This window comes from Salvia hispanica, chromosome 1 (genome assembly GCF_029641045.1).
Source record: "Salvia hispanica isolate PSC_SH4W2 chromosome 1, Shi_PSC_v1, whole genome shotgun sequence".
NCBI classification, from domain to species: Eukaryota; Viridiplantae; Streptophyta; class Magnoliopsida; order Lamiales; family Lamiaceae; genus Salvia; species Salvia hispanica.
The window spans coordinates 44,148,479-44,175,943 of NC_142692.1; the positions used below are offsets into that span (position 1 = coordinate 44,148,479).

The 27,465-nt window shown below is 37.7% G+C and overlaps 2 protein-coding genes and 2 long non-coding RNA genes across 5 annotated transcripts; 1 reads left to right on the forward strand and 3 right to left on the reverse strand.

The window, feature by feature from the left end:
* Positions 1 to 6,778: 6,778 nt before the first annotated feature.
* LOC125219720 (uncharacterized) lies at positions 6,779 to 8,388 on the reverse strand. 2 transcript variants are annotated; one of them, XR_007176193.2, is made up of 3 exons: positions 8,077 to 8,388; positions 7,854 to 7,984; positions 6,779 to 6,949 (listed from the first exon to the last, which is right to left on the reverse strand). It is a non-coding gene; the product is annotated as an uncharacterized LOC125219720 (long non-coding RNA). The 2 variants fall into 2 exon arrangements; XR_007176192.2 differs by having other exon boundaries at positions 7,854 to 7,990.
* Positions 7,499 to 9,691, forward strand: LOC125219719 (uncharacterized). Its single transcript, XR_007176191.2, has 3 exons — positions 7,499 to 7,599; positions 8,882 to 8,946; positions 9,453 to 9,691. It is a non-coding gene; the product is annotated as an uncharacterized LOC125219719 (long non-coding RNA).
* A 6,736-nt stretch (positions 9,692 to 16,427) lies between these two features.
* On the reverse strand, positions 16,428 to 20,883 carry FUC95A (1,2-alpha-L-fucosidase). Its single transcript, XM_048119900.2, has 10 exons — positions 20,442 to 20,883; positions 19,816 to 19,961; positions 18,741 to 19,630; positions 18,522 to 18,654; positions 18,174 to 18,332; positions 17,571 to 17,795; positions 17,390 to 17,488; positions 17,167 to 17,302; positions 16,900 to 17,095; positions 16,428 to 16,832 (listed from the first exon to the last, which is right to left on the reverse strand). Exons 1-10 carry the CDS (start codon positions 20,689 to 20,691, stop codon positions 16,523 to 16,525), a joined length of 2,544 nt encoding a protein of 847 aa, XP_047975857.2. The 5' UTR covers positions 20,692 to 20,883; the 3' UTR covers positions 16,428 to 16,522.
* Positions 20,884 to 22,618: 1,735 nt separating this feature from the next.
* Positions 22,619 to 24,536, reverse strand: LOC125218638 (uncharacterized). The gene has a single exon (XM_048120355.2). It carries the CDS (start codon positions 24,410 to 24,412, stop codon positions 22,805 to 22,807), a length of 1,608 nt encoding a protein of 535 aa, XP_047976312.2. The 5' UTR covers positions 24,413 to 24,536; the 3' UTR covers positions 22,619 to 22,804.
* Positions 24,537 to 27,465: the final 2,929 nt, after the last annotated feature.

Here is a 27,465-nt window from a genome sequence, read left to right on the forward strand (position 1 = left end):
ATCATTTTTATTTTTCAAAATTGGAGATGAAATCATTTATACTCCATGTCTTAAATACTAAAATTTAGTGAAAAATAGCTCCAATCAATCATTACTTTTGTGTTGATCCATGTGGCTAAATAAAATACTTCCTCCGTCCTAAATAATTTGGGATACTTTGACCTGCACAGATTTCAAGAAATCTAATGGAAAGTGAGTTGAAAAAGTTGGTGAAATGTGGGTCCTACTTTTAAAGTATTAATTTTATAATAAAATGTGAGTATGAATGAGTTAGTGGAATATGAGGTACACTATAAAAAATGGTAAAGTTAGTGGAATATGGGGTCCACTATAAAAAAAATGGTAAAAGTGAAATGAGACGAATTATGTGGGACGGTCCGAAGTGGAATACTAGGTCGAATTATCTGGGACGGATGGAGTAAATTGTAACAATGGGAGAAAACACCGTTTCTTTTCCTTTTTTTTAAAGCTGGACTCTTTTACTTGGGCTAGTACGTGGGCCATGGAGCTAAATAAAAATAAATAGAAATGATGGGCTAAAGTCTAATTATCCTAGTTTGGGCGGGCAGAATTGGTGGGGTTTTTTCAAGTGGGCTTATCTAGGTAAATGATTGGAGGGATTAATTGTTGGTCAAATTTAAAGGTTCGACTAATCAACGTGATGAGCCGATTAGTTAAATCTGAGATTATAATTAATCTTCTGTACACTCCCTTCATCCTAAGGTAGTTCCGTTCCAAGATAATTGAGGTACTTTTCTGATCACATAATTTAAGAATTTGATCTGATAACAATTAAAGTGAAGAGATTAAGTAAGAAAATGATAAAGTAAGAGAGATAAAGAGAGAGTAAAATATAAGTGAAGATAGACTTCTTGCCGAAAAGAGAAATGACTCAACTACCTTGGGATGAAGGAAATATTTACTTACCCGAATAATTTTTTCAAAGAACTTGGTGTTTTGAATTAATATTGGGATTAATTAAATATCCTAATTTGATTAATATATGGAGCTTCAAAAATTCCCTAAGGATGAACGAGAATATAAGATGAACATCGTAAAGATGGGGGAGTGATCAATTACTAACTCACTCATTAATTGCTAACTACAATTAATTTGAAATCATAGGATTTTAGAAATCTAGTGGTCTAAAATTTGCCACATGTAATTTTTCGTTTTTATTGATTAAATCGAAAAAGATAAAAAAAAAAACCTACCAAATTAGAGTTTTGGATGAATATATAAATATACTGTTTTGAAAATATTAACACAATGTTATGAGAATGTCATCGCTTTAAGAATGACATTCTACATGTATTATATTGACATATTTTATATACTGTGTTGACATTTGTTACTGTACGAAAATATTAAAAATATTGATTTTTTTTCAAATTTTGACATCGGAACATATGCAAGTGAAATCTCGTTAGAATCCTTATGAAATTATTTTTAATTTGACATATGTTGTGCAAAAAAATAATTTAAATCGAGAAAGTTATATCCGTTTTAAAGTTATGAGATATTTTTCAAAAGTTAATTACAACTAATTTGTTGTAAATTGACTTGATGCCCTTATTCTCGTTTTTTGTTGATCATATTAACATTACGGAGCTGATGATCTAGGCCATTGATTTGAATATCTAATGGCTACTCCTATTATTTAATTATAGTTAGTAATTAAGTATTGAATTAGTAATATAACAACTTTGCATAAGAGATGTTTATATTCTATTTAAAATAAGTTATCTTTTAAAAGTCTAATTAGACCTGACTAAGTTTAAGGTTTTAAGCGAGGGTGAACTTTCTTCCTAAATAATCCCTCTGTCCTCGATTAGGAGTTCTGTTTTTTCATTTCGGTCCGTCAGCGAATAAGAGTTCTAGTTTATTTTAATATGAATAATAGTAGGTTTCACATATGACTAACTCATTTTACTTACATTTTATTTAAAAATATTATATGTAAATGAAACTCTTATTCCACTAACTTTTTCTTTCTCTTATTTTTTTTTACATTTCTTAAAACTCGTGCCGCTTATAAATATGACTCCTATTGGCGGATTGAGAGAGTACTAAGAGCACCCACTATAGGGGCGGCGCGCCGGCCGCCCCCTTCCCGGCTTAGCCGCGGCGGGCTATAGCTGGAGTCGCGTCCGCCCCGGGGGCGGACGAATGGGCTGGGGCGGACGGAAGATCGCCGGCTTTGCGCCGAGGACGGGCCGCTGGAGAGAGAAAAGCGGCGGTCGCCGCGCCTACCTATTGCGCGGCAACACCGCCGCGGCGGACCGCCGGGTTTTTTTTTTTTCGAATTTTTATTTAATTTATTGGCTTATTTAAATAAATACCCACCAATTTGTCTTCCACTCCACACCCATTTTCACTCCACCCCCAATTTCACAACCCTAGATTTTACCGAGATGCACGGGAGAGACGAAGATTCACCCGGCACGGAAGAAAGGGATACGGATACTATCCTTCTTCCCAGCCATCTCAGCTGTGGGGATCGAGTCCCACCCCCCGGGGATCGAGTCTCAGTCCCCCTCCATTCCAGCCATGGTCACCGACATCCCCGCCGTGGCAACAAAGCCAATATCAGGGTCAGTCTTCTCATCAGAGGAATTTGGGTCGTTCGGCGTTTGGAGATTATCGACCGACTATGGACTCGCCCAACCATCCGCGACCGGATACCCCTTCTCACTCTTTCCAGCGCACCCAGACTCCTTTGTCTGATTTCGATAGGTTCACACTGCAGCAGATGATGGGGTTGATGAGTCCGGGCCTACCGGAGACCCCGCCGACGAGATCTACCGGCGACGGCGGCGGCGGCGACGGTGGCAGTGGGAGGGGCGGCGGCAACGGTGGCGGTGGGAGGGGCGGCGGCAACGGTGGTGGTGGGAGGGGCGGCGGCAACGGCGGTGGGGTGAGGGGCGGCGGCGACGGCGATGGGGGGAGAGGCGGCGGCGACGGCGACGGGGATGGCAGCAGCAGCGGCGGTAGCGAGTCGGCGATAGCAAGTCGGGGCGGGCACTACACCAAAGACGAGTCGATTGCTGTGGCGAGGGCATGGGATGCCGTCACATCTGACCCCTGTGTTGGCACCGATCAGACCGAGATGGGCTTTTGGAAGCGCGTCTTGTTGACCTACAATGAGTTCAAGCCGAGAGGCGCCAAACCGCGTGACGCGGAACAGCTTCGGAAAAAGTTTGGGAGGATTCTGACACCCACCAAGAAGTTCGCGGGCATCTACGGCAACAACCTTACCAACGCTGAGAGTGGCCGCAACGAAGCCGACGTGAAGGCTCTCTCTGTGTCCCAATACAATGCGCTATATAAGCCTAAGTTCAACCACTGGAAGGAGTTTCGCGTTCTCGAGAACTGCCCGAAATTCAAGGCCATCTGTGCAGAGGAGACCGAGGGTCACGCGGCGAAGCGCAACAGACGCAACAGAGCCGGGCACTACAGCAGCAGCAGCGGCGGACACTCAATCGACCTCAACGACGCCCAAGCGGAGGAGCCCTCTCCTACACACACCAGGCGCTCACGCCCTCCGGGGCAGAAGGCCAGTATCCGCAGCGCCCGGATGTCTGCAGGTTCCTCCCGCTACTCGGCGGCCGCGTCTGGATCGCGGGGCGCGCAGGCGCCTTCTGGAGCTCAGTCCGTGGACCATGGGGCCCATGTGGTCTTGAACAGGAACCTGAATGTGCAGTTGATGAAACAACTGCAAGATAACTGCCGTTTCTACGAGTCGGCCACCGACCCGATCACCAAGTCGATATACTATGAGCTGATGTGTAGGATCAGAGAGGAGCTGGGGCTGACTGGTCCAGGGGGGACACCGGGGGCAGGGGCGGCGGCGCCGGAGGGAGTGGGCGACGACGATGAGGCAGAGGTTTCCGACTCCGCCACCGAGTAGATGGTGGCGGTGTTTTTATTTGTTTTTGTATGTTTTTTTTTAAATGTTCGTTATGTAATTTTCCGGTATCCATGAATACAACGAATATTTGGTCTCATCGCAATTTTTAATTTTATTATTATCTCGTTCTCTTATTATTTATAGTCCGATAATTTTAATTGTAATTGAATTAAAATATACAACAAAAACAATAAAGTGAAATTTGTCCACTAAAAAGTGTCCGCTATTGCTGCGAACACTTTTTTTTATGGCTGTGGACAAATAAAATGGGGCTATGGAAAAAAAAAAAATTGTCCACCAAAAGTTATCCACCTATAATAGATGCTCTAACTATGTTAAAAAAAGAAAGGCAATGACATCACCAAAGTTTACACGTTTATAGATACACCATCACATTTGTCATAGAAAATCATCATTATGGGATGATTGAGATTTTTAAAACTTCCTAATTTGGCTGTGACAAAGGAGAATTTGACATTTTTTTGATTTCGCAGGCAATTAACAATTTAATTTGTGCTCACTAGTTAAGGTAAATGAATTATTTTTGCACTTGTCAATAGATGAACATGATTAACAATTTAATTTGTGTTCACCATTTTAAAGCCGTTGGCTGGAAGTATTTTAAATTTTCTAATTAAAATAACACCTTGTCAATAGATTGAGGTAGTCTAATGTAACACCTGTTGCTTTCCAAGGTAGTTGCGACTTGCGACGCCGATGACACAATTTTTTTGATGCCTTTTCTTTTGTCCAACAGATAAAATGAGTGAAACTCATTCTAAAAGAAAATGATATTTGTTCTTACTAAAAAATACTCTCTCCGTCCCGCTTTAGCAGTCCCATTGACTTTTCTGCACTTGTTTTATAAAAATGATAATAAATAGTTAAAATGGAGAAATAATAAAGTAAAAAAGAGAATAATGTAGATAAGACTCTTCTCTATATTATTCTCTTTTTCACTTTATTATTTCTCCACTTTAATTATTTATTATCATTTTTACAAAATGAGTGCAGAAAAGTCAATGGGACTGCTAAAGTGGGACGGAGGGAGTAGTAATTAAAAAAGAAAAAAAAACACCCCTATGTTAACAACAAATTTGTAACATTACGAAGATGCGAATTTGAACAAAATAACTGATGGTACGAGTAGAATAAACATATTATATCCGTTTGCGAGTGTGCTATTGATATTGTGAACCATGTAGATCTTGCTATAAACCTAACATTCAAAAAATTGTTTACATATTTTCTATAGAAATCCCACTCAATCTGTAACCTAATTCCGTTCATACCATTCCAGATATAAAAATGACTACCCCTTGACTGAACTTATTAATTAACAGAATGAATACATAATTAAGATGTAATATCTTTAATCTCAGCCATTAAAATCTAAATTTAATGGTCAATATTTAGTCTCTAGTTCTACACTAATTGTGCATATAAGGGACCCTATGATTCCATTTTCTTTACCTAATAATTAAAGGAATCAAATACTAATCTTTTCACTTAATTCCTTCTACTTAATGACTATAATTAAATATGCATTGTGTTAATATATTCTCCTTTTCCTTATTAGTATAGGAACGTATATAGTCAAGACTAATTTAGAGAATATATTATGACTAATCCAATGATGATAATTTAGGAAAACGTCACATTATATTAATAGCTAATTGATAGCTAATTAATTAGGAAAAAAAATGTGTTTTATACCAAATTTACGTATTATATCAAAAATCCAATTCTATTTAATATTTTATCAAATGTCATATATGTGTGACATAAAACTTATAAAATAATAATTTATCCATTTTAGACTTGTACTCCTTCCATTCCATTGAAGATGATCCAATTTCATTTTTGGTTTCTCTCAAACAAGATTGACTCATTACTAAATGTTGATACACTTTTCTCTCTACTTTATTTCCTATCTCTTATTTTATTCTCTCCACTTCATACACAAAATAAAGTTGTATAAATTTTCTGCGCCGTCCAAGGAATGGGTCATCTTCCTTGGAACGAAGGGAGTAGTTAAAATATAAATTAAATCACATTTTTGTGTGCGTTTTAGTGTATAACTAAACGAAGTGGAATTGTTAATTTCCTGTGGAATCAAAATAATTGGTCATGTAAATAACCAATTAACCCAAATTAAATTGTTAAAAAATAATTGTCAAATTCTCCTTTGTCACAACCATATCACGAAGTTTTAAAAATTTCACATATCCCATAATGATGTTTTTTCATGGAAAATGTGATGATAAATCTATACATGTGTAAATAATCGGTAATGTTAATAAATAGTTATGTAACTATTACATGATGTGAATGACTAAACGAAGTTATTTTGAGTTTAATTAATTAAAAATAATTGGTCACATGAGACAATCTAGGAATTTTTAAGAAGCATGTTCTACACAATAAATTACTAGTTATGTAACTATTACATGATGTGAATGGCTAAACGAAGCTATTTGAATTTAAATAACTGAAAATAATTGGTCACATGAGACAATCTAAGAATTTTTAAGAAGCATGTTCTACACAATAAATTAGTTACGTAACTATTATATGATGTGAATGACTAAATAAAGTTATTTTGAAATCTCAAAATATAAGACCGTAGGTTTGAAAAGCAGTTTTCGTTTTTGACATAGAATTCCGCATGTCGACAAATTTCAGCCGTTAGATGTAACAACCCGAAAAAAAATAAAAATAAATGTTCTACGTAAATAAAGTAAGTATTATTTTATACTTTATGTTTTGTTGCATTATTTTGTCCTTGGTTATATACATTGATAATCAAGTGTTGATGTGAGAAAGAAAATTTATTCAAAGAGTTTTAATGTGCAAGAACACAAGAAATTATGAAATAATTGTCCATATACAATTATAGTAGAAGTATATATTGAATGTCTATTTATACATAATAGAGTCTCTTCTATACAAGTGAGAAAAATACTACATGTTTCTATATCTATACAAAGAAGAATAATGGCTTCCCGAGATGCCATCCTTTTTCTTCAAATCATGATCCTACACACAAGAAATGTTGACACGGTAAGAAAATCAATCTAATCTTTTAAGCCTAGTCAACTATGAATGATGATCAAAGACAAAGATGACTATTCATTTGAAAGTGGCACCAATACATACGAGAGGATATATATGTGTGTGTAAATATATATGTGTATTTATATGTAATGTATCTCTTCATGCATATAGTGAAGAATAGTGATGAATAGTGAAAGACTATTCATGCACATTATGATTTCAATATAATGGGCCAAAAACATCCTTCACAGTGCAGACAAACGTGCCATGGAAGATATGCAAATGTCTTGCGAAATGAATTACATAGTAAAGACTTATCACCTACGTGTTGATATAAGAGGGATTTGCTACATATGTGCTTTGAACGAAGAGAGTTACTACATGCAAAGAGGTACGTGTTAATCACGAATGAGACGTGTTTACAATTAGAAGATGATACTTACTCCCTTGTCGGAAATCATGTAGTATATAAAGCAAGAGTAATTTTCATCTATCAAATACAAATACACAAGTTTTCCACTAAAATCTTACACACTCAAATTCTCTTTTACGAACAAGTTTTTAAGCAAGTAAGGGGAAGAGGATTTTCAAGTTGGAGCACAAATCAAACCAATCTTTGTCATTCTTTTGAGGTAGGATTTTCTCAAACTCCATTTAAATCTTTTCAATTCTTTTCAAGCATGATTTTATCAAGCATGTCATTTTAGCATGAAATCATATAGATTATAGAATCACAATAAGCATGCTCCCCAAATAATCAACCTTTCAACTCTTTCTTCTCAAAATCAAGTGTGAAAACCATTTTATTCTATGTTGAGCCTAATTTACATATCATATATGCAAAGTCATAGAATCGATAAATCAATTAGAGAAATAGGGGCCTCACCTCAAGCCGAAGATTCTGCCCGGCGACGTCGACGGAGCTCCGTCGGCTGTCCGGCGGCGTTCCGGTGGCTGTCCGGCGAGAACAACGAAATTTATTTTCTTTTCGATCCTCTTTTCACGATCTATCCGTTTCTACAACTTTCAAAATCAGATACTAAGTTTTGTGTTTTCAAAATCAAATCTTTAGTAAGAAAAATTAAATAAAAGGGATGTGAGAACCTTACCTCTCTCGGTCGACGGCGGATGGCGACGGCAGTGAGACCGCCGTGTATGCAGCGGCGGTGGTGGCAGGCGGCGGCTGGAAGGACCAGCTCGTCGCTGGATGAAGGCCGAGCCTAAGTTGGGCAGCGGCTGACCGAGAGAGGGAGAAACGAGAGAGGAGAGAAGGGGGACGCCGTGGAGGCTGACCGCTGGTCCGGTCGACGCCGACGAGCCATGGCGGAGTTCCGGCGAAGCTGAGGGAGTTGAGAGAGGGAGAGAGAGACGTTGGGAGTGGAATGGAGGCGCAGGAAGTGAGAGGAGAGAATGAGAGTGGGTTTTCTCTCATTATTCATAGTCTTGGGCTCTTATTTTTAAATTATTTTGGACTTTAAGTTTTATTTCAAGATTGGGCCTCTTTAAACTAAATAAGTTGGACCTCTTAATTTAATTCTTTGGGCCAAGATAATTAAATGGATAAAGTGCTTGGGCCAGAATAAAAATGATATATGAGTCCATGTTTATGAATTAGTTTCCTCTTGGGTTAGTTAAGTTATTAGACTATACTTGATTTATTTTTAAGTTAAGATTTAGCTTGGATTAAATTAATTTTTTGGGCTTATACTCCCTTGAATTAATTTAAATATGTAGGCTTGCGTAAGTTGGTTAAAGTAAAGTCTTGATTTTATTTGTTAAGTGATCTCTCCATTTAATTAAGTGAAAGGAATAACGTTGGAAAGAACAAGAAGATAGGATGCATATCTTAGGTGCATATCATATGCTTTTATTTAATTCTTGAAGTTAAATCGTGATTATCTTTTATTGGACAAGGTCCATCGCGAGGAACGTAACTCCAAGTGAGTTAATATTATTTTACGGAGTTGGAAGCATACAAGGTGAACTTTCGAACTTATATACAAATGAAAAGTATGAAATATTTTGAGATAATATTTATCTATGCAAATGATATTGTCTTGCCATAAATTGTTTTGGTTTTATGTAATGATGTCTATCTGTGTTGGTTATACCGAATGTGCTATGCCAATTAAAGTAAGAATCGAATTCGGGTCCCAGCAAGGGGAGAGTCCCTACTCGGACTAGTGTACACGTGGACTGTGTGTCATTGAGAGGGTTGGCCGGTCCGGTGTCCGCGGAAAGTGGCCACTTTCCCGGCACAAGAAGGAATGTTCAGATATGGCAAATTACAGAAGGAATGAAGTCTGATCAGACGAACTTTTAAAGTAAAAGAATTTAGTAAGTTTGGGTCTTTTTGAGGAAAACCCCCAAGGATTACTCTAACGATGGCTTGACAATATTTTTATAAATATATATGTGTATCTTTCGGCAATGTGTTCACTGAGTACTTTTTGTACTCAGCCCTGCATGTATTTCTAATGTGCAGGTTGAGTTGTGATGGAGTGGAGGGTGTTGATCCAAAGTGGGGCTTACTCTTATTCTTATGCAGTACTCTCGGAGGTTCATGTCTTCATACATGGAACCGTGTTTCAGTCGTTTCCGCTGTGCATTGAAGCAATTCACTTCTATATGACTCTGGTATTTGATAAAGTTGTATTGTATGAACCTCTAACTCGAGTCTTTGTGATCGAGCTATTCTATTCAAAGTATATTCTTTTCAAATAACCCTCGAATATATGATCTACCTATGTTTCTTTTCCCCAAATTTCTATCCCCTCTTCTTAATCCCCATCCCCGGTCATGGTTAACCGTGTTTTACTATCCTTAGTAAAATGCGGGCGTGACATTAGATTAAATGGGTATGTAAGAGCATCAATAACGCCGCCGGGCCGGGCCGCAACTCACGAGTCCCGGCCCGAATTCTCCGTTGGAGCCCCTTGCGTCCCGGCCCGGGACGGTCCCGAGGACGCAGTTGCGTCCCGGGGCCGCTCCCGAGTCCCGTCCCGGCCGGCGTTATGCGTGCCCGTGCCGCAGCCCATGCGGCCCGTCCCGGCGTTAATTGCGTTCGGGCCGGGTCGCAAGTCCCCACGAATTTTCAATTTTTTTTTTTTTCTATTTATACACTATATTTGCTCCATTGTTAATACTCTTCCACACAAACTCTCACTCTCAATCCTCTAGCATTTCAAGACTTTTTGAGTTCTGTGGATTGGTTTAACAGAGACCAACGCCAGATGGACGATTTCGTGAACTCCCAGATGGACTTTTTTTTTGTTTTTCTATTTATACACTATATTTGCTCCATTAGTTCTTTTTTCTAGGATTTGTAATTTTCTTTTTTCTAGGTTTGGTAATTTTCTTTTTCTAGTATTGGTAATTTTTTTTCTAGGATTTGTAATTTTCTTTTCCTATTTTCTGACTGAACAATGAATTTTTCCGGTTTTAATTGTTCAATGTATTCTATTTTACGATTAAAATATGTTGTGAAATGAATAGTTGTGGCCTGAGTTGTGGCCCGAGTTGTGGCCTGCGGTGTTGATGGAGTTGTGGCCTGGAACCCCTAATTTGAGGGAAATATGACGTGGAGGGGACTTGCGGCCCAAATCCGGGACAGGGTTAAGGATGCTCTAACGCATGTTAATTTTTTTGTTCAATTTGCACAACTAAGTAGTAGCAATAAATACTACTCCCTCCCTACCGCTCCAACGTTATGCATGTGCGGGTAAACCATAACGACCATGGGCCACCAAGGCTGAATAATTTCGTTTGTGCAAAAAAAATAAACTAACCGATATTAATTTTAACAGAGACCAACGCCAGATGGACGATTTCGTGAACTCCCAGATGGACTTTTTTTTTGTTTTTCTATTTATACACTATATTTGCTCCATTAGTTCTTTTTTCTAGGATTTGTAATTTTCTTTTTTCTAGGTTTGGTAATTTTCTTTTTCTAGTATTGGTAATTTTTTTTTTCTAGGATTTGTAATTTTCTTTTCCTATTTTCTGACTGAACAATGAATTTTCCCGGTTTTAATTGTTCAATGTATTCTATTTTACGATTAAAATATGTTGTGAAATGAATAGTTGTGGCCTGAGTTGTGGCTCGAGTTGTGGCCTGCGGTGTTAATGGAGTTGTGGCCTGGAACCCCTAATTTGAGGGAAATATGACGTGGAGGGGACTTGCGGCCCAAATCCGGGACAGGGTTAAGGATGCTCTAACGCATGTTAATTTTTTTGCTCAATTTGCACAACTAAGTAGTAGCAATAAATACTACTCCCTCCCTACCGCTCCAACGTTACGCATGTGCGGGTAAACCATAACGACCATGGGCCACCAAGGCTGAATAATTTCGTTTGTGCAAAAAAAATAAACTAACCGATATTAATTTTAATGCACTATTGTTAAAGCGAGAGAGAAAAAAAAAAGATAATGATGTAATATTATTGGATTGTGAAATTCATATTATTAGTACTCACTCCATCCCATAATAAATGATATACTTGGGGAATGACACAGGATTTTAGGAGATACTTCCTCTGTCCCACTTTAGAAGTCCCGGTTTACTACTTTTGGGTGTCCCACTTTAGGAGTCCCGGTTGGAATATTACATAATTGGTAATAGGCCCCACATTCCACTCACCTTTTTCCACTTATATTTTATTATAAAACTAATATATAAAAGTAGGACTCACATTCCATTATCTTTTTTCACCAACTTTCCTTTGTATTTCTTAAAATAAGTGCCGAACTCAACCGGGCTCCTAAAGTGGGACGAAGGGAGTATTGTTTTGTACTCCATCCATCCTTCTGTAGCTGAGTCGTATTCCTTTTTGAGTTGTCCCACTGTAGCTGAGTCATTTCCATTTTTGGCAAAAAATACTTTATTCTCTCTTACTTTACTCTCTCTTCATCTCTCAACCTTTTTCCTTTCTACTTTATTCTCCTTTTACTTAACTCATTTAAAACAAGTTTTCTAAATCTCGTGCATTAAAGAAATGTCTCTACTATAGAGGGACGGAGGGAGTATGCTAAATGGAGAGATAAAATAGTACTCCCTTCGTCTCATAGTAGATGTCACACTTGGGGATTGGCACGAGATTTTAGGAGGTGTTGTTTTGTGCGTTAAGTGGAAAGAGAAAATAATATATTTATATTAATGTGAGAGAGAACTTTTTCTAGAAAAGTAAATGTGATATCTTTTGTGAGACAAACTAAAAAATAAGTGTGACATCTATTATGAGACAGAGGGAGTATATTTATATTAATGTGAGAGAGAATTTTTTCCAAGAAAAGGAAATGTAACATCTTTTGTGGGACAAACTACAAAGGAAAATGTGACATCTATTATGAGACAGAGGGAGTAGTATTTAACTGTTTAAACTTTTCATATTTAGAAATTAGTCTAATTCTGGTGAACGGTCCAAATTGGTACTCATATATTTTTGTAGAAGGGGGGGAGTCATTTTTCTATTTCGAAAAGTTCCCTCATAGTTGAGTCGTTTCCATATATAGTAACTTTTATCTCTTTATTATTTTACTCTCTCTTACTTTATTCTCTCAACTTTATTCTTTTTTTACTTTATTCTCTCTACCTTTTTTGTCTTTCTTACTTTTTTTTATCTATTTATTTAACACACTCAATATTCCTTTGTTAAACTTCATGCCGAATTTTTTCGTCTCAACTATGAGGAAACGGAGGGAGTATTTTGTAAGTTAAGTATAGAAAGAATAAAATAAGATTGAAAAAAATTAAATATGATGTTATTTCCATTTTAGTAAACGTTTCCTTTTTAGTGGAACAATTTATAAAGAAAAATATTTTATTTTTAATGGGATAAGAAAATATATGATCTATCTATCTTTTTTTTATAAATAAACTCCTATATGAAGGAGGAAATTATAAATAATATCAAGAGAGCTCGAACTCGACACCTCATATAATAATGTCTATACTCCTTGCCGCTAGGCCAAAGGCTCTGGACATATGTGATCTATCCATCTTTTTGTTTATCAAGTGTTCCATATTATTGCAAGTAACAACTCCAATGATCTTTATAAATACTACCTATTCTTCACATTATCCTTCACATTCACATTATCCTTCACATCTTCTTCGTAATGATATGATTGCCGCCAGTGGCGATGCAGAAATTTGTTTTAGTAGGGGTTGGCGGGTTGCACTGTAGTACAAGGTTTTGTTTTTATTGTGGATGATACAAGTTTTTGTATACAACATTTAAGAAAAAGCTAAAAATAAAAAGTGTTGGAAATGGTGTAAGTGGAAAATATGATCCATCCTATAAGAAAGAGTAATTTATCATAAATAGATGTAGAATAATTTTAATGAACAAATAAAATTAGAAAAATAAGATAATTTTTCATAGGAAAAAATAATAAAATGCATAAATATTTTATACATAAAAACAAATTAATATATAAATCGAAATGTTTTGTGAATTATATAATTTGCCGCACTTCGTCTCACTTAAGGATGCATTAATTAGTTTTTCCATTTTTGTATTTTAAATTTTAGGATTTGTTTTGTTATGTATTTGTTCATTGTATTTTATACTTTATGAAATCTAAGAATTTTTAAGAAGCATGTTCTACACAATAAATATGAAATCTCAAAATCTAAGACTGTAGGCTTAAAAAGCAGATTTTCGTTTTTGACATAGTATTCCGCATGTCGACAAATGTCAGCCGTTAGATTAAATGGGTAATGTTAAATCTTTTTGCTCAATTTGCACAGCCACGTAGTAGCAGTATATACTACTCCCTCCAACTCCATGTGCGGATATGCTCATGTAAACAATAACGACCATGGCCCACCACGCCTTTCATCCTCTACTTTTCGGGAGGTTCGGTTTGCAAGATTATATCCAACTATCTGAGATTAAATTTATGTATTTAATTCATGAGATTCAACCCCACAACTCAATCATAGATGGATAATCATGGGATAATTATTCATAGCTAACCCCATATTACCAAAATAATCTTACAATTCAATTCTAGATCGTATCTTGGTATTATTTTATCTTGCAAACCGAACACCACATTCACTTATTAATATGAATTTTCTTTATGCACAAAAAAAAACTATTTAATTTAAATTTTAATACACAATTAATGAAGTGAGAGAAAAGAAAAGATGATGAAGTAATATTAGTTGATTGTGAGATCCATATTAATTGTTTAAACTTTTCATATTTAGAAATTAGTCTAATTTTGGTGAACGGTCCAAAATTGTACTCATATTTTATTGTAGATGAAGGGAGTATATTTCTACCGGACAAATATGCAACATTTATTTTTTAGCACGGAATTTTATCTAGTACTATTAGTACATTGTAAGTTAAGTGTAGACATGATAAAATAAGACTAAAAAATTAAATATTATGTTATTTTTATTTTAATAAACATTTTATTTTTAGTGTGACAATTTCTAAAGAAAAATATTTCGTTTTAATGTAATAAAGAGAGTATATGATATATCTACCTTTTTGTTGATTAAGTGCTCCATATTATAGCAAGTAACAACTTGAATAATCTTTACAGATACTACGATTCCTCACATTATCCTGCACACCTTCTTCGTAATGATATTTCCGCCCTTGGTGGTTTTTCCTTTTTTGTATTTTAAATTTGTAGGGTTTGTTTTGTTATATAGTACTCCCTCCATCCTAATTTTAAGATAAGTGAACACAAATTTTTTAGCATGGGATTTAAGAAAATAGAGTTTTGTTATTAGAGTGGAAAGTGAATAAAGTAAAAGAGTTAATAAATAGAGAGAAAAAGTAAGAGAGAAATACCAAAAAAGAAATGGGTCACTTATCTTGGAACGTCCCAAAAAGGAATGTGAGTCACTTATCTTAGGACGAAGGGAGTATTTGTTTATCGTATTTTAATTTATAATTAAACTAATGAATAGTATAAATTAATATCTATAGTCTAACACGGAAAAATGAAGAAAAATGATGACGTATGAGTCTTAAATTGAGGATACTCTAAAGTGGTGTTGGGTTTCTAAGATAAAATAATATCAAGATACAATCTAGGATTGAGTTGTAAAATTATTTTAGTCATAAGGGATTAACTATAACTAATACATTACTGTAGTATGATATTGTCCGCTTTGGGCAAAGCCCTCACGGTTTTGCTCTTGGGGTACTCCTCAAAAGACCTCATACTAATGGAGTAGGGGTAGCCCATTTATACACTTGCAAGTCTTGTTCATTCTCCGATGTGGGATATGGTTTGCTCCCTTTTAATTACAAATTTAATCCCGTATACAATCTTGCAAACCGAACACTCTAAATAACCAAAAGTTATTAGTGGAGACAATCTAAGAATTTTTAAAAAGCAAGGAATCTTATGACATATCCATCTTCTAATTAAACGGGAAACTCTTATGACATATCCATCTCCTAAATCGGTCGGCGACCACGTATCGCGTCAAATCGGTGAAGAGGAAACTCATTAGAAATTTCAATGTTTGACAAATATGTATCAGAAAATTTGACGCCATACCATATCTATATTGTGTATATATATATGATATATCCCATGTTTTTGTTGATCAAGTATAAAGCAATGTCGGAATTCACAGACTCATTCGACAAAGTGAGTAGCTCCATCAATACTCAACTCATCGCATTCCTTCAAGTGAAGTACGATGAGGCGCAAATTAGCCCACTCACCACCCATCCAACCACAATGCTCGTTGCCCTCTCGAGCTTGCTCGTCTACTACGTGCTCCACGTCATGCTCCTCCGCTTTCCGGGGCGGGCCGGAGCGTTTCTTGGTCTGCTCAGGGTACGCGGCGGTCGCCACCCTCGCGGCTGCCGTGTTCCCCGAAGGAGCCAGCCCTTTCCTCTATGCCATCTTCGGATCGCTATCAGCAGTTGAAGTAGTGTTCCTGTTTATGAACGAGGCCGAAACCGATATCGAAATGAAGGACGATGATGTGGTCGAGCTCGAAGAAGAGGTAGGCTCCAAGTTTGAGATTTTTAAAAGTCGTGTTTGTCTCTGTTTCGGACATGTATGGTCTGGCCTCGGGAAACTTGCTAAATTCTTCCAGAATCAGGATCCACCTATACCGATTTGAAAATTGGTGCTTCTACATGCAGACATTTAAATGTACTCCATTAAACATCGTATACATAACTCTACTAGCTAGTAGTACTTGTGAAGGAATTTGTGTTGGATGTAAAATCATTTTAATCCTCTACTATATACTATGTTCTACTGCCGTTAAAACATAGCACTGTTTCTTATGTGAGAATTGGGTTTTGGATCTTGATACAGGCATTGACCTAAGTGTCCCGAATTATGTACATATAAGATTTCAAAGCACTTGTGGTAACAGTGATGGTAACTTAATTTATCATATTTTAGAGTTTAAGTAAATAATTATAACTATAAGGGATTAAATTTGGATTCGGATTTGGATTCAGATTCAGTTCTTAACTTTTGAATAATTCCTTTCATTCTTTTGTAAAGTGTGATAGATCCATTTAATGAGCCAAAATAAGTGGAAAATGAGGTTGACATTACAGAAGTGTGCGTGTGTCTACGCATTCCAAGTGGCTGTTGAAAGTGTAAAGTATGCCAGATGAGATATTAGCAGTGGCTGCAGCTCCCCTATAATGCAACGTCTTCACACCATTTCCACCATTGTTGGACCAAATGCCAACTTGATCAAGATCTCCTTCGCTCCAGCACATGCTCACGGTAAGGCCGCCGTGAACCTTGAGCCCCTTCGCGCAGCCATTCACCCACTTCTCACGAGGAAGAGCCGGCAGCAGGTACAAGTCTCTCACGCTGCTCTGAACTAGCATCTCCGCCACTGCTGCCGAAAATCTGCCATTCATGTCTCACTTCAGCTTTCAAGATTAATTGATAAAGTTTGATTATGATTTGTTCCTACCCGAAGTTTGCATCAATCTGGAAAGGTGGATGAGCGGTGAAGAGGTTGGCGTATAGCCCTCCTTCAAAGTCACTCTCGTGGCTGGGCTCCACTAGATCGAAAAGATGCTTCACCATCCGGTATGCGTGCTCGCTGTTATGCAGCCGTGCCCACGAGGCAGCTTTCCACGTGGTCGACCATCCCGGACCCTCCTCTCCTGCTCGAGAACAAGATGAATCAGTTTGAGTTGGGGCGAGGTAATCATTCAGAGTTAATAACAACACGAACCTCGTTTGATTAGGGTTTTCTCAGCTGCTTTACATAGATCAGGGGCCTTCTCGACGTTGATGCTATGCCCGGGAAAAAGCCCGAATAGATGTGACAGATGCCTGTGGTGCACCTCTGGATCTGCAAACTCCTCTGCCTGCAAATGGCGAAGGAACACCAAAAAAGAACAAGATTTAGTCCACTCGAACAACTTGCAGAGGCCCGTTGGATAACTGAGACTTACCCATTCCATAATGGACCCATCCTTAGCAATCGTGGTTGGCCTAAGGCGTGCTTGAGCTTTACGGACTCTTGCAATAAGAACATCGCTTTTTCCCAATTCCTACATTTCAATTTAAGAGAGTTACATATAGAAGTCAAGATTCTAGATTATGTGATGCTATGATTCAGCAGAAGATAATTACCTCAGCAGCAGAAACAATGTTGGAGAAAACCTCTCTAATAATTTGCATGTCCATGGTTGCTGAGTAGCTTACACTAGCAGGCTTACCATCCGGAGCAGTAAACGTATGCTCTGGGGAGGTCGATGGATTTGTTTCAAGTCTTCCGCCTGGGCCTTCAATTAACCAGTCTAGTAAAAATGACGCGCAGCCTTCCATCAATGGATATGCTTTGTTTCTCAAGAATTCCTACATGCACAAAATTCAGATATTGAAATTAACAATCTGTGGCATGACATGCTTTGCCAGAAAAAGTGGCAAATACTTGATTTTCATGTGCATTGTTCAGTAATAAGAGTTTATAAACGAGATGAAATGCCAGTACTCATAATCCAGAGTACATAGTATAGATTTTCTTCATCTCAAGGCAAAGTGTTGAGCAATGTTTACTTTAGATAAAGTAAAGTAAATTTATGTTAAGTTAGAAACATGCTTAAATGAGTAGGAAGCACAATAGTAAATGAATTATATGGCAACATTCGTCATGAAATGATAATATCCAATATCAATAAGATGAATTTCCTAAACCATCATACAAACATCTAATTTGGGGAGAAAGATTCTTACTTTGTCCATTGTATAAGCATAATGGTCCCATAAATGAGTACAAAGCCATGCTCCACCCATCGGCCACAAAGCCCACACAGCTTGACCACGATCCGCAGATGTTTTGGCCCATATATCAGACACCTGATGTGTAACCCAACCGCTCACTCCATAGTTCACCTGTAACATTCTGCAGCTAAATGCATGAAGGTTGTACAAAACAACAAGTGCTGTAATATGTATTGATTTGCTGTATTGAGGTTGGTATTTAGCTATCAACTGTTCATATTTTCTGGTTGTGAGTCAGATCCGAAAATATCATGTTTCAAAATTTAAGATGAAAAATCAGCAGAAACTAAATAGGTGTACCTGTGCAGTCTTTTTCCCATTTATGGACAGAGAAGAAATATAGTCAAACAAAGGCTCTTGGCACTCTTTGAGGTTGCAAGAGAGAGAAGGCCAATAGTTCATTTGGAGATTGATATTCAAGTGAGGAGCACCACTGACAAGAAAACACAGAGCATAATCAAGAAAGGATGATGAATTAAAAAGAAATGAGAAGGCACGTTTGCAAAGCTAGGGACATACTCCCATGCTGGCTCGATGTCCTTATTCCAGATGCCTTGAAGGTTTGCAGGCTGGGATCCAGGACGCGAACAAGCAATCAATAGGTACCGACCATACTGGAACAGAAGCTCAACTAGTGAAGGATCTTCATCAATTTTAAAAGACTTGACCCTTTCAGCAGTTGTCATCACCCCATCCTTGTCATTTTTTATAGCATTCGTGGAGCTCTTGGAAAGCTGCAATGAGACACGATGGAAAAGTGCTTGATAGTCATTGACATGGCGTGAGTAAAGATCAGCATATGTGTGTGCTTTGGCAGCATCCATTTTTTTCAAGGACTCAGAGCTAGGATCCCTTTTTGAATCCTGGGGGTTTGTAAAGGGTCCGTCAAATGTTGATGCTGCAGCAAGACGGATAACAGCCCAGTTGCAACCCACCACCTGTAGCTTTCTACCATCCAAAATACGAACGTCACCCACACCATCTCCAATCTGCAAATCCAGAACTGCAAAATACTCAATTCCTTTGGGATTGGTGTGCTGAACAGGCCCCAGAGTGTCTCGTTCTTTGGGAATAGAGTTCCCAAAGACGTGTGGAGGGATTCTTCTGCCTGGACAGCGTCCATCTAAAATGATTTGGCTGTTGTTGTTTGCATAAGCATGGTGATGCAGTTTGCTGTCTAGAGACACTGTAAAATTTAGAGATGAAGACTTGTTTACAGAAATCTTCATCACAATTACTTCATCCGGATATGAAGCAAAATAGTCCCTTTCATGCTCAACTTGATTGACAGAATACTGCACTTTAACGGTCGCTGTGTCTAAATCCAACACTCTTTGATAAGTTCCCTTATCATAAGCAACATGAGACTCATCAAACTCTAGCTTTATGTCTCCCAAGAGCTGGTACACCTATATTTTCCCAATTTACGCAACGCAAGAGATTATTAGGCATAAATGGTTGAATATTTCCAATATTATTGTCATGGAAGAACCAAGTAAACATTTCACAATGCATTAGTGAAACTTCATTTCTTCTAACATAATTCAAGTCCAAAATATTTTATCTCAAATATTGAAGTAAAGAAGCAGCTTACAGCAGAAGGATCTCCAGAGAGATTGGCTGCAACTGCAGTAGCCTCTGCATACTTCCCTTTATCGACGAGGTTCCTAACCTCAGATAGTGTGGTTGGAGCGTTAGGATCTGCATAATCACCAGGAGTCCCTGTCCAAAGGGTGTCCTCTGCACCAAGAAAAAGGAGAAGATCCAACGACTAGATGTTAAACCTATTTTCTTTGAATTGGAGCAGTAGTTATTTTTGTCATGGAATTCCCAGAAATCCACTCAACAGTTACTATATCTTTACAAATATATACAGAAACAGTTATGCATTTTATTGTTGCAATTTTTATTGCCACATACTTAAAATCAGGACAATGAATCACAACAGAAAATTGTATGCCATTTTCAGGTGTCCATGGTTGTAGCAATTTAGCTGCATTTCTACAATTAGTCTTCCACACTACTAAAAAGACATCAAGATCCAACATCACTACAAAACATCATTTCTTCTCTCACTCTAAAACATGCACATTCCAACTATCACAGCTCAATCCTAAGCATTTAAACAACATAGCAAACTGAAACCATCTCTCATTTCCTTTCCAGAAAAACAGAGCAACGTCAACTTTAAGAGAGAGAGAGAGAGAGAGAGAGAGATACCATTGAGATTGATGGTTTCGTTGGCAATTCCACCCCAAATCATAGCTCCAAGACGCCCATTCCCAACAGGAAGAGCATCAGTCCAGTGTGTAGCAGCCCCATCAAACCTAACCTCAAGGCTCCTCCCACTAATCGTGCCTTTCTCCGAACTCGAGCTCCACACATCCTTATCATTCACACTCACACCGACTCCAAACCAGAAACTTAGCTCCACAACAAGCAACAAAATGGAAAACCCTCTTCGTAACATGGTCACTTTTACACAAAAAAATGCAAAATAAAATATCTTCGGATGCAATCAGCTGCTGACACTTTAGGCGTGTATTTATAGTTGCGGGCGGAAAGAGAAGATAAATAAATTTTAAAAATCGAAAAGAAATTGGAAGAGCGGAATGTTTTGTATGTATGTGTGTATGTATAATGCAACGGTACAGCATTGTATAGACCGAGATACAGAGGGCACAAGGCGGTTGGTGACAGCCACTGCTTTGAATGCAAGCGGCGCCAATGCAGCGGGCTCCACACTCGCTGGCATTGTCTATTCTTAGCAATCTCATGTGCTCAACCATGCCCCTACCCTTTTACTCTATTTTTCCATCGCAATCGCACCGATTTCTTCTTCGACTTTTATTTTTTTGGATTAGCTACGGCAAAAGCCAAACTCTGTATCTCCAAATTCTAAGTATCAATATATATATAGCACTTTTGAATTTATTAGTAGTTTCACTTTTCAATGCGATTTCAAAGTGAATTGATTTTTTGCGAAAAAGAAAGATAATGACTTTGGAAGGATGATTGATCTGATTCTTCATACGCTTACTTGAAAGAGAAAATAATATTCCCGTCGATCAATAAAAATAAAAATTCTTTCTTTTTTCCGTACTCTAAAAATATAAATTTTCTATTGAAAGAATTTATTCAATAAGATAGGTTTCTCAGACAATTTAATTTTTCAGTTTTGCATTTACTCATGTTGTTTCAATAATCTTTATTTTTATGGAACGGAACGAATACTACTACAATTCTTTTGATTAAGTAGAAATTAGCGCCTTTGATTTTGTGAAAGATTATATTTTACTTCCTCGGTCTGTTAATAAGAATCATATTTGAGTTTAACACAGTTTTTAGAAAGTAAAATAAAATGTTTGAGAAAATATAATAGAACGTGAGTCCATTTTTATATATTTAATTTTATAATAAAATGTAAGTGAAATGAGTTGGCGAAAAGTTGATCTATCTACTGTTAAATAATCAAATAATTCTAACTATAAACTATGAAGTCTACGTAAAACTTTGGTAGGATTCCATTTCAAATCAAATCATACTCATAAACTATCCGAATTATGCATCGATAAATACTTCACTTGAGCTCATGTATTAAAAAGTGCTTAAGAATATCCAATTTGTTAGTAGTTCGTTAGTAAACTCGTTAAATTAATCATATTAATGACATGTAGTCTTAAGACAAAGCAAGATTTGATGTATCCGTTAAGCTGTCGCAATACCAAACGCGTTTGAAGATAGTTAATGTTAGATCGCTTACACTTGTTAAAGTAGACAGAGGTAATGCCAAAAAAAGCTTTAATTCTATTTATAATTATGTCAAAGTTATAGAACTCGATTTAATAATAGTAATAATTTTCGTGTGATACAAATACATTGTACCGATAAATATTTTGATATATACCCTTTTTCGCCAAAAAGAATTCCAACCATATCGATGGATGCCACGAAGTAGATAATGAAACTCCTGGTTTTGTGATTTTTCGTTTTAAGAAAATTCTGAATTGATAATTTCGAAAATAATGTTAAATTTGTTTTGTCATAAGATCATGACCATACCATGTAAGATGAATCATACCGCCCGACAAATATTTCCTCCGTTCCTAATAAATAATTTACCTTTGTCAATTTGATTCATTCTCCATAATTAGTCTACTCTCAATTTTCCTTTTAATAAATGAGTTACATTCATTATTTATAAATTTACAATCACTTTTTCTTTTTATTTTTCTCATAATTTACTAATTCCATATTAAAACGCGTATCAATCCTAAATTTTCTATTTTTACAAGCCGGATGGAGTAAATGACCGCATTTTTTGTAGCGGAAGAAGGAACACTAGCAAAATGAGATAAAGCAAAACTCGTGTATGAAAAGGGATGGGTGAGGAGAGATGTAAAAAGGATGAACTAAATTAATATTAGTACTAGTATGTGAGTACCTATTACATATTGTGAAAATAAGTTGACCAACTATTTCTTTACTCGATGAACTATTTTACCATTACAACATGAAGTAGGCTTAGTATTTTTATCATACTGAGTATGTAGCATATACATATATATACATTGGGATCACATCTAGATCAAATTTGCACTAGGTATCAAGGGCAAATCAACCTCATCACACCACTCAATACATCTAGTCTCATAGTAAGAAGAGTTCACTTGATTAGGCCAATAGCTCAACCAAACTTTCCCTCCAATCCTCCACTTCAACACACTCCCTTCCATCTCCTTGCTCACCCTCCACCCCACCTCCTCCCCACACTCATCTCCGGCGAACACCACTCCACCGGACTTCGTAAACGCCCGTCCATTCCCACTATAACGCCGTCTAAAATCTATCCCCACCTCCCCACCACCACCACCACCAACGCCAGACGGCTTCCACGTGGCGACCTCAACGCCCGTGGTGTTGTCGCACAGGGTTGCATCGAACACAGCTGCATTCCCATCCGTGTCCTGGTCCCACCTCCAATTCCTGATTTTCGACCTCATCGCCATCCTCACCATTGCCTTCACCTTTGGGACCTTCGGCTTCCCTGAGCTGCCCTTCATCGTCTTCTGCATCTCCGTCTCCCTCTCCACGTTCTCCGTCGACCGGCCCAGGCTCAGCCCGCCCACGTAGCTCGCCCCGACCTCCGGCCCGACCCAGACCCGAACCCGAGAAGGAAAATGCTTCTCGTTCAGGAAGCTCTCGTCGTTCTTCTTAAACCCTAGCTTCGCCACGTGGATCCTCAGATTGTCGACACGTGCGCTTACGTGGATGTAGCTCTCGTGGAATCTGACCTTGTATTCCAGCTGAATCACAGCCTCAAGCTGCTGATGAGCTAAGGCGTATTTTAGCAAGGATTCCTTAGCCTCCATCACCGCAGGGAAAAGACCGTTTTGCCCCTGCGATTGCATGCACTGCATGGAATTCACCGGAGAGAAGCCCTTCAATATCCACAGCCCGTGAGATTCCACGGCGTAGGAGAATCCGAGATCCCCTGACGCCGATCTCAGCCCAACCTCAATTTCTCTTAAAATGAGCCATTTCGCTAACATGTACCCAGCGGTGCGCGTGAAGCAAAGCTCCACGTCAGCCCCGACCGCGACGAAGAAGTTCCTCACAACAGGCGCGTGGTGGCACGTGAACGTCTCTATATTCGGCGCGAGTAGGTAGTGGAAGAAGAAGGAGCCGACGTCGGAGGGCGCGTCGCACGCGCACACCCAGAAGAGGCGCGTGAGGAGGACGAGGTTGAAGAATCTAGAGAAGGACTCTGGCGCGTGGGAGTCCAGAATCCAGGACACCTGCCCGCGCTGGAGCATCTGAAGCTGCGAGCGTGGGCAGGTGGTGCTATCCTGCGCCATGGGCGAGCGCGACACGATTTCTTGAAGCAGCTGCAGGACGAGGGGCAGGAAGGGGTTCTCCGACGACAGAGGACACGCGTCGGAAGCCCAGATGGGCTTCTGGTCCTCGTCGTCGGAAGAGCTTTTGTTGAAACCTACTAAGCGGACTGAGAAACGGATGGAAGCTTCCGAGTCAGAGGTGAGACTGCGGTCGGCTCGGAGGTGAATCGACTGAGTCGAGTGTTTCGAACTCGGTGAGGAGGAGGCGAGGGTGAAGGTGAGGTGAGATTCGGACTCGGAGTGGTTCCACTCGTCCGAGTCCGAGAGTTCGCATATCCATGACCAGACATCCATGGATTTTTTTCAGCTATGATGAGAGAGAAATTGTTTGTTGGAAATTGGAATGGAGGGGGAGGGGATGATTTGTAGATGGAATGGGTGGCGGAGAGGAGGCCAAGATGGAGGTGGTTTTGTCCGGTGAAGAAGAAGTGATTCATATGAGGTTTACGTTTTTGGTGTATTTAATGTAGATATCTCATGCATTGATCAAATTTCCCTTTTTTGTTTTTTATTCAGTCTACCATGCATTTTATTTTGATGGACTTCTATTACTACTATTTTTTAAGACAATTTTATAAGAAATAGACAAATAAAATAGTGACGACTTATTTGTATTTTTCGTCGTGTGTTCACAATTTTCGTAAATATAAGATGAATCTTTTTTGATGCAAAATCTGAAATAGACAAATGAGAAGTTAAAAATTAGGTATTATCATCAACTTATTTTAAAAATTAGGTATTATCATCAACTTATTTTTAAAATATAGTATTATAATTTTTTTTTCTATAGGTATATACTATATAGCATGGCACGTTCAGCCGGTTCTAGAAAGCATGAACTCGTGCATTACAAAACCATATTGTTTTGAGTTCGATAACGTTGTATCCTTCAAATTCATTCATCAATTTGTGGTGTAAAACTATAGATTTAAAATGATGGAGACTTTATGCATTAAATTGTCTCAAATATTAATGACTATGGATATAGTCGCACATAGATACATTTACAAAAATTGTTTACACTTCTTGCAGAAAAGGTTCTCCAGTTTTTATATACATTTTGATCTTGACGCCTCAAAATTTATTTCTTAATGTTGTTAATTCCGCAAATAAATAAAAGACCAGAATAATTTGTTCAGTTTTGTTTATAACGATCTAAAAAGAAATGAATAAATAAACAAATTGAACTTTATTTTTTATGTAATTTATAAAATTTAAGCCAACATAATCAAAATAAATTAATGTTTATTGTCGACTATTTAGTTTATCATTAGAGTTACCATATTTTTTTCGTTGCTGCTAATGAACTATCTGGTTGTTATAAACTGCTTGGGATATTGCAAATTAATTACGTACGTATTTATTACTAGTGTTGACTGAAAATAATAGATTTGTAAACCTATGATTTTATTAAGTTTTATTAATTGTTGATTGTAACTAAATCAAGTTTATTAAATATTTATAAAAAAACAGAATAGTAGATTTGGTTTCAATTATGTTTTGGAGCATCTCCAACGGCGGACGTCGCGGTAGGACGTCGCGGAAGTCCGACCGGACGTCCGCCATAGTGAAGAAAAAGGTAGGACACGGACGTCCCGTGAGGATGTCGGATGGCTCGGATATCCGACCGACGGGCGGGCGGACGTCCGCCATTGTGGCGTGGGTAGGACGTAGAGGTCGGATGTCCGACTAAAAATTAATTTTTTAAAAAAAAACCCTATAAATACGGCTCGACTTTTTATGATTATGTAATTTTTAACTTAATTATTTTTTTTTAAGTATTTGATGCACTATTTATTAGCACTAAAAATACCTGCAAGCATATAAAGTAGATCTAGTATAGCTAGAGGTCAATACCGGGATATCGAACGCAGGGAATAAGATTGCAACTGAATACCATATACTAAGCATCACATACTATCTGGAGACACGGAGTTTTTGGTTTTGGTTTAATTAAACTAGACAGCAAATAAATAAACAAATAACAAAAATCATAAAAACAATGATACAAAGCAGGCGTAAGAAAGTAGAATTTATGGATTCAAAACACAATTGACTTCCTTGAATTACGGTCTCTAGAGTTATTAAGTCGGTCACTTAACTAGATTAAACCCCCTCCCGAGGTGAGAAATCTGTAGATTAGGTGTAATAATTGAAGTCCCCTTCTAATTCTTAGACTTAACTCCTAAAAGATCGTTAAGACCAATGACCTCACGTGAAACCTCAACTCTCCCGAGTTCTATTGCATTAAAGTACTCCCTATCCCATTGAAGATGACCCACTTTCCTTTTTAGTTTGTCCCAACTAAGATGACCCATTACTTAAAATGGAAACACTTTTATCTCTACTTTATTCCCTCTCTCTTACTTTACTCTCTCCTCTCAACACACAAAATAAATTTGCATAAAATCATGTGCCGCCCAAGAAAGGGGTCATTTTCCTTGGGACGGAGGGAGTATGAATTATCCCTTTTCCAAGTCAACTATTTCGTCTCCCGAGTACTCTAATCAACTCTAATATGTATTCAAGAGGTAGCTAATCAATTGAATATAAAAGGTACAAGGATAAATCAAATAACTGCAAGACCTAACAAGGAAAATCAATTTAATTCTTCACCAAAAAAAATTCACAAAAGATGTTCCACTCATAGACAAGTGAATACACCAATTAAAGTACAAGACATGAAAGAAATTGATAAAACCCAAGGTTGAATCTTCAATCTTCAGTCTTTTCTTGCCTGGATCTGCAGAGCTCCGCTCCAATGGAAGATGGATGATTATGTGTGGAATATGGGATGGATGAAAGTTGTTAAGGGGAAGGATTGGAGGCTCTGAGATGGAGATTATGAATTAGGTTAGAGGTATTTATAGGTTGGAAAAATGTTAATTTTTGATAATTTCGTGGCCTTCAAGAAATAGGAGAGATTGAGCTTCACAATATAATAATTTTTTTTCTTTCATGAATTTCCACCTAAATTCCCGCCAGCTTTGATTGTACTGCGCAATGTTTGTAGAATAGCCATAACTTTCTCCACAGAACTCCGATTGAGACGTATGGGATATCCACATGAAGCTCTTTCGAAGACGAAGAGAATGGTATGCATTAAGCACTGATTGGACTTCAAAATCGCTGGCGGAATAAGCTCGAACAGAGGCTGCTGCACCTTGGCCTTTTTGCATCTTTTTCTATGTTTTTTTATCATTTATCAACAAACACATCAAAAATACCAAATGTATAACATATGCAATTTAAGAACATAATTTGCATGATTGACATATAAAACGAGTCAAATCTAGCCCTTAAAAATATGCAAAATCCGTGTTTGTCAACTCCCCCAAACTTAATTA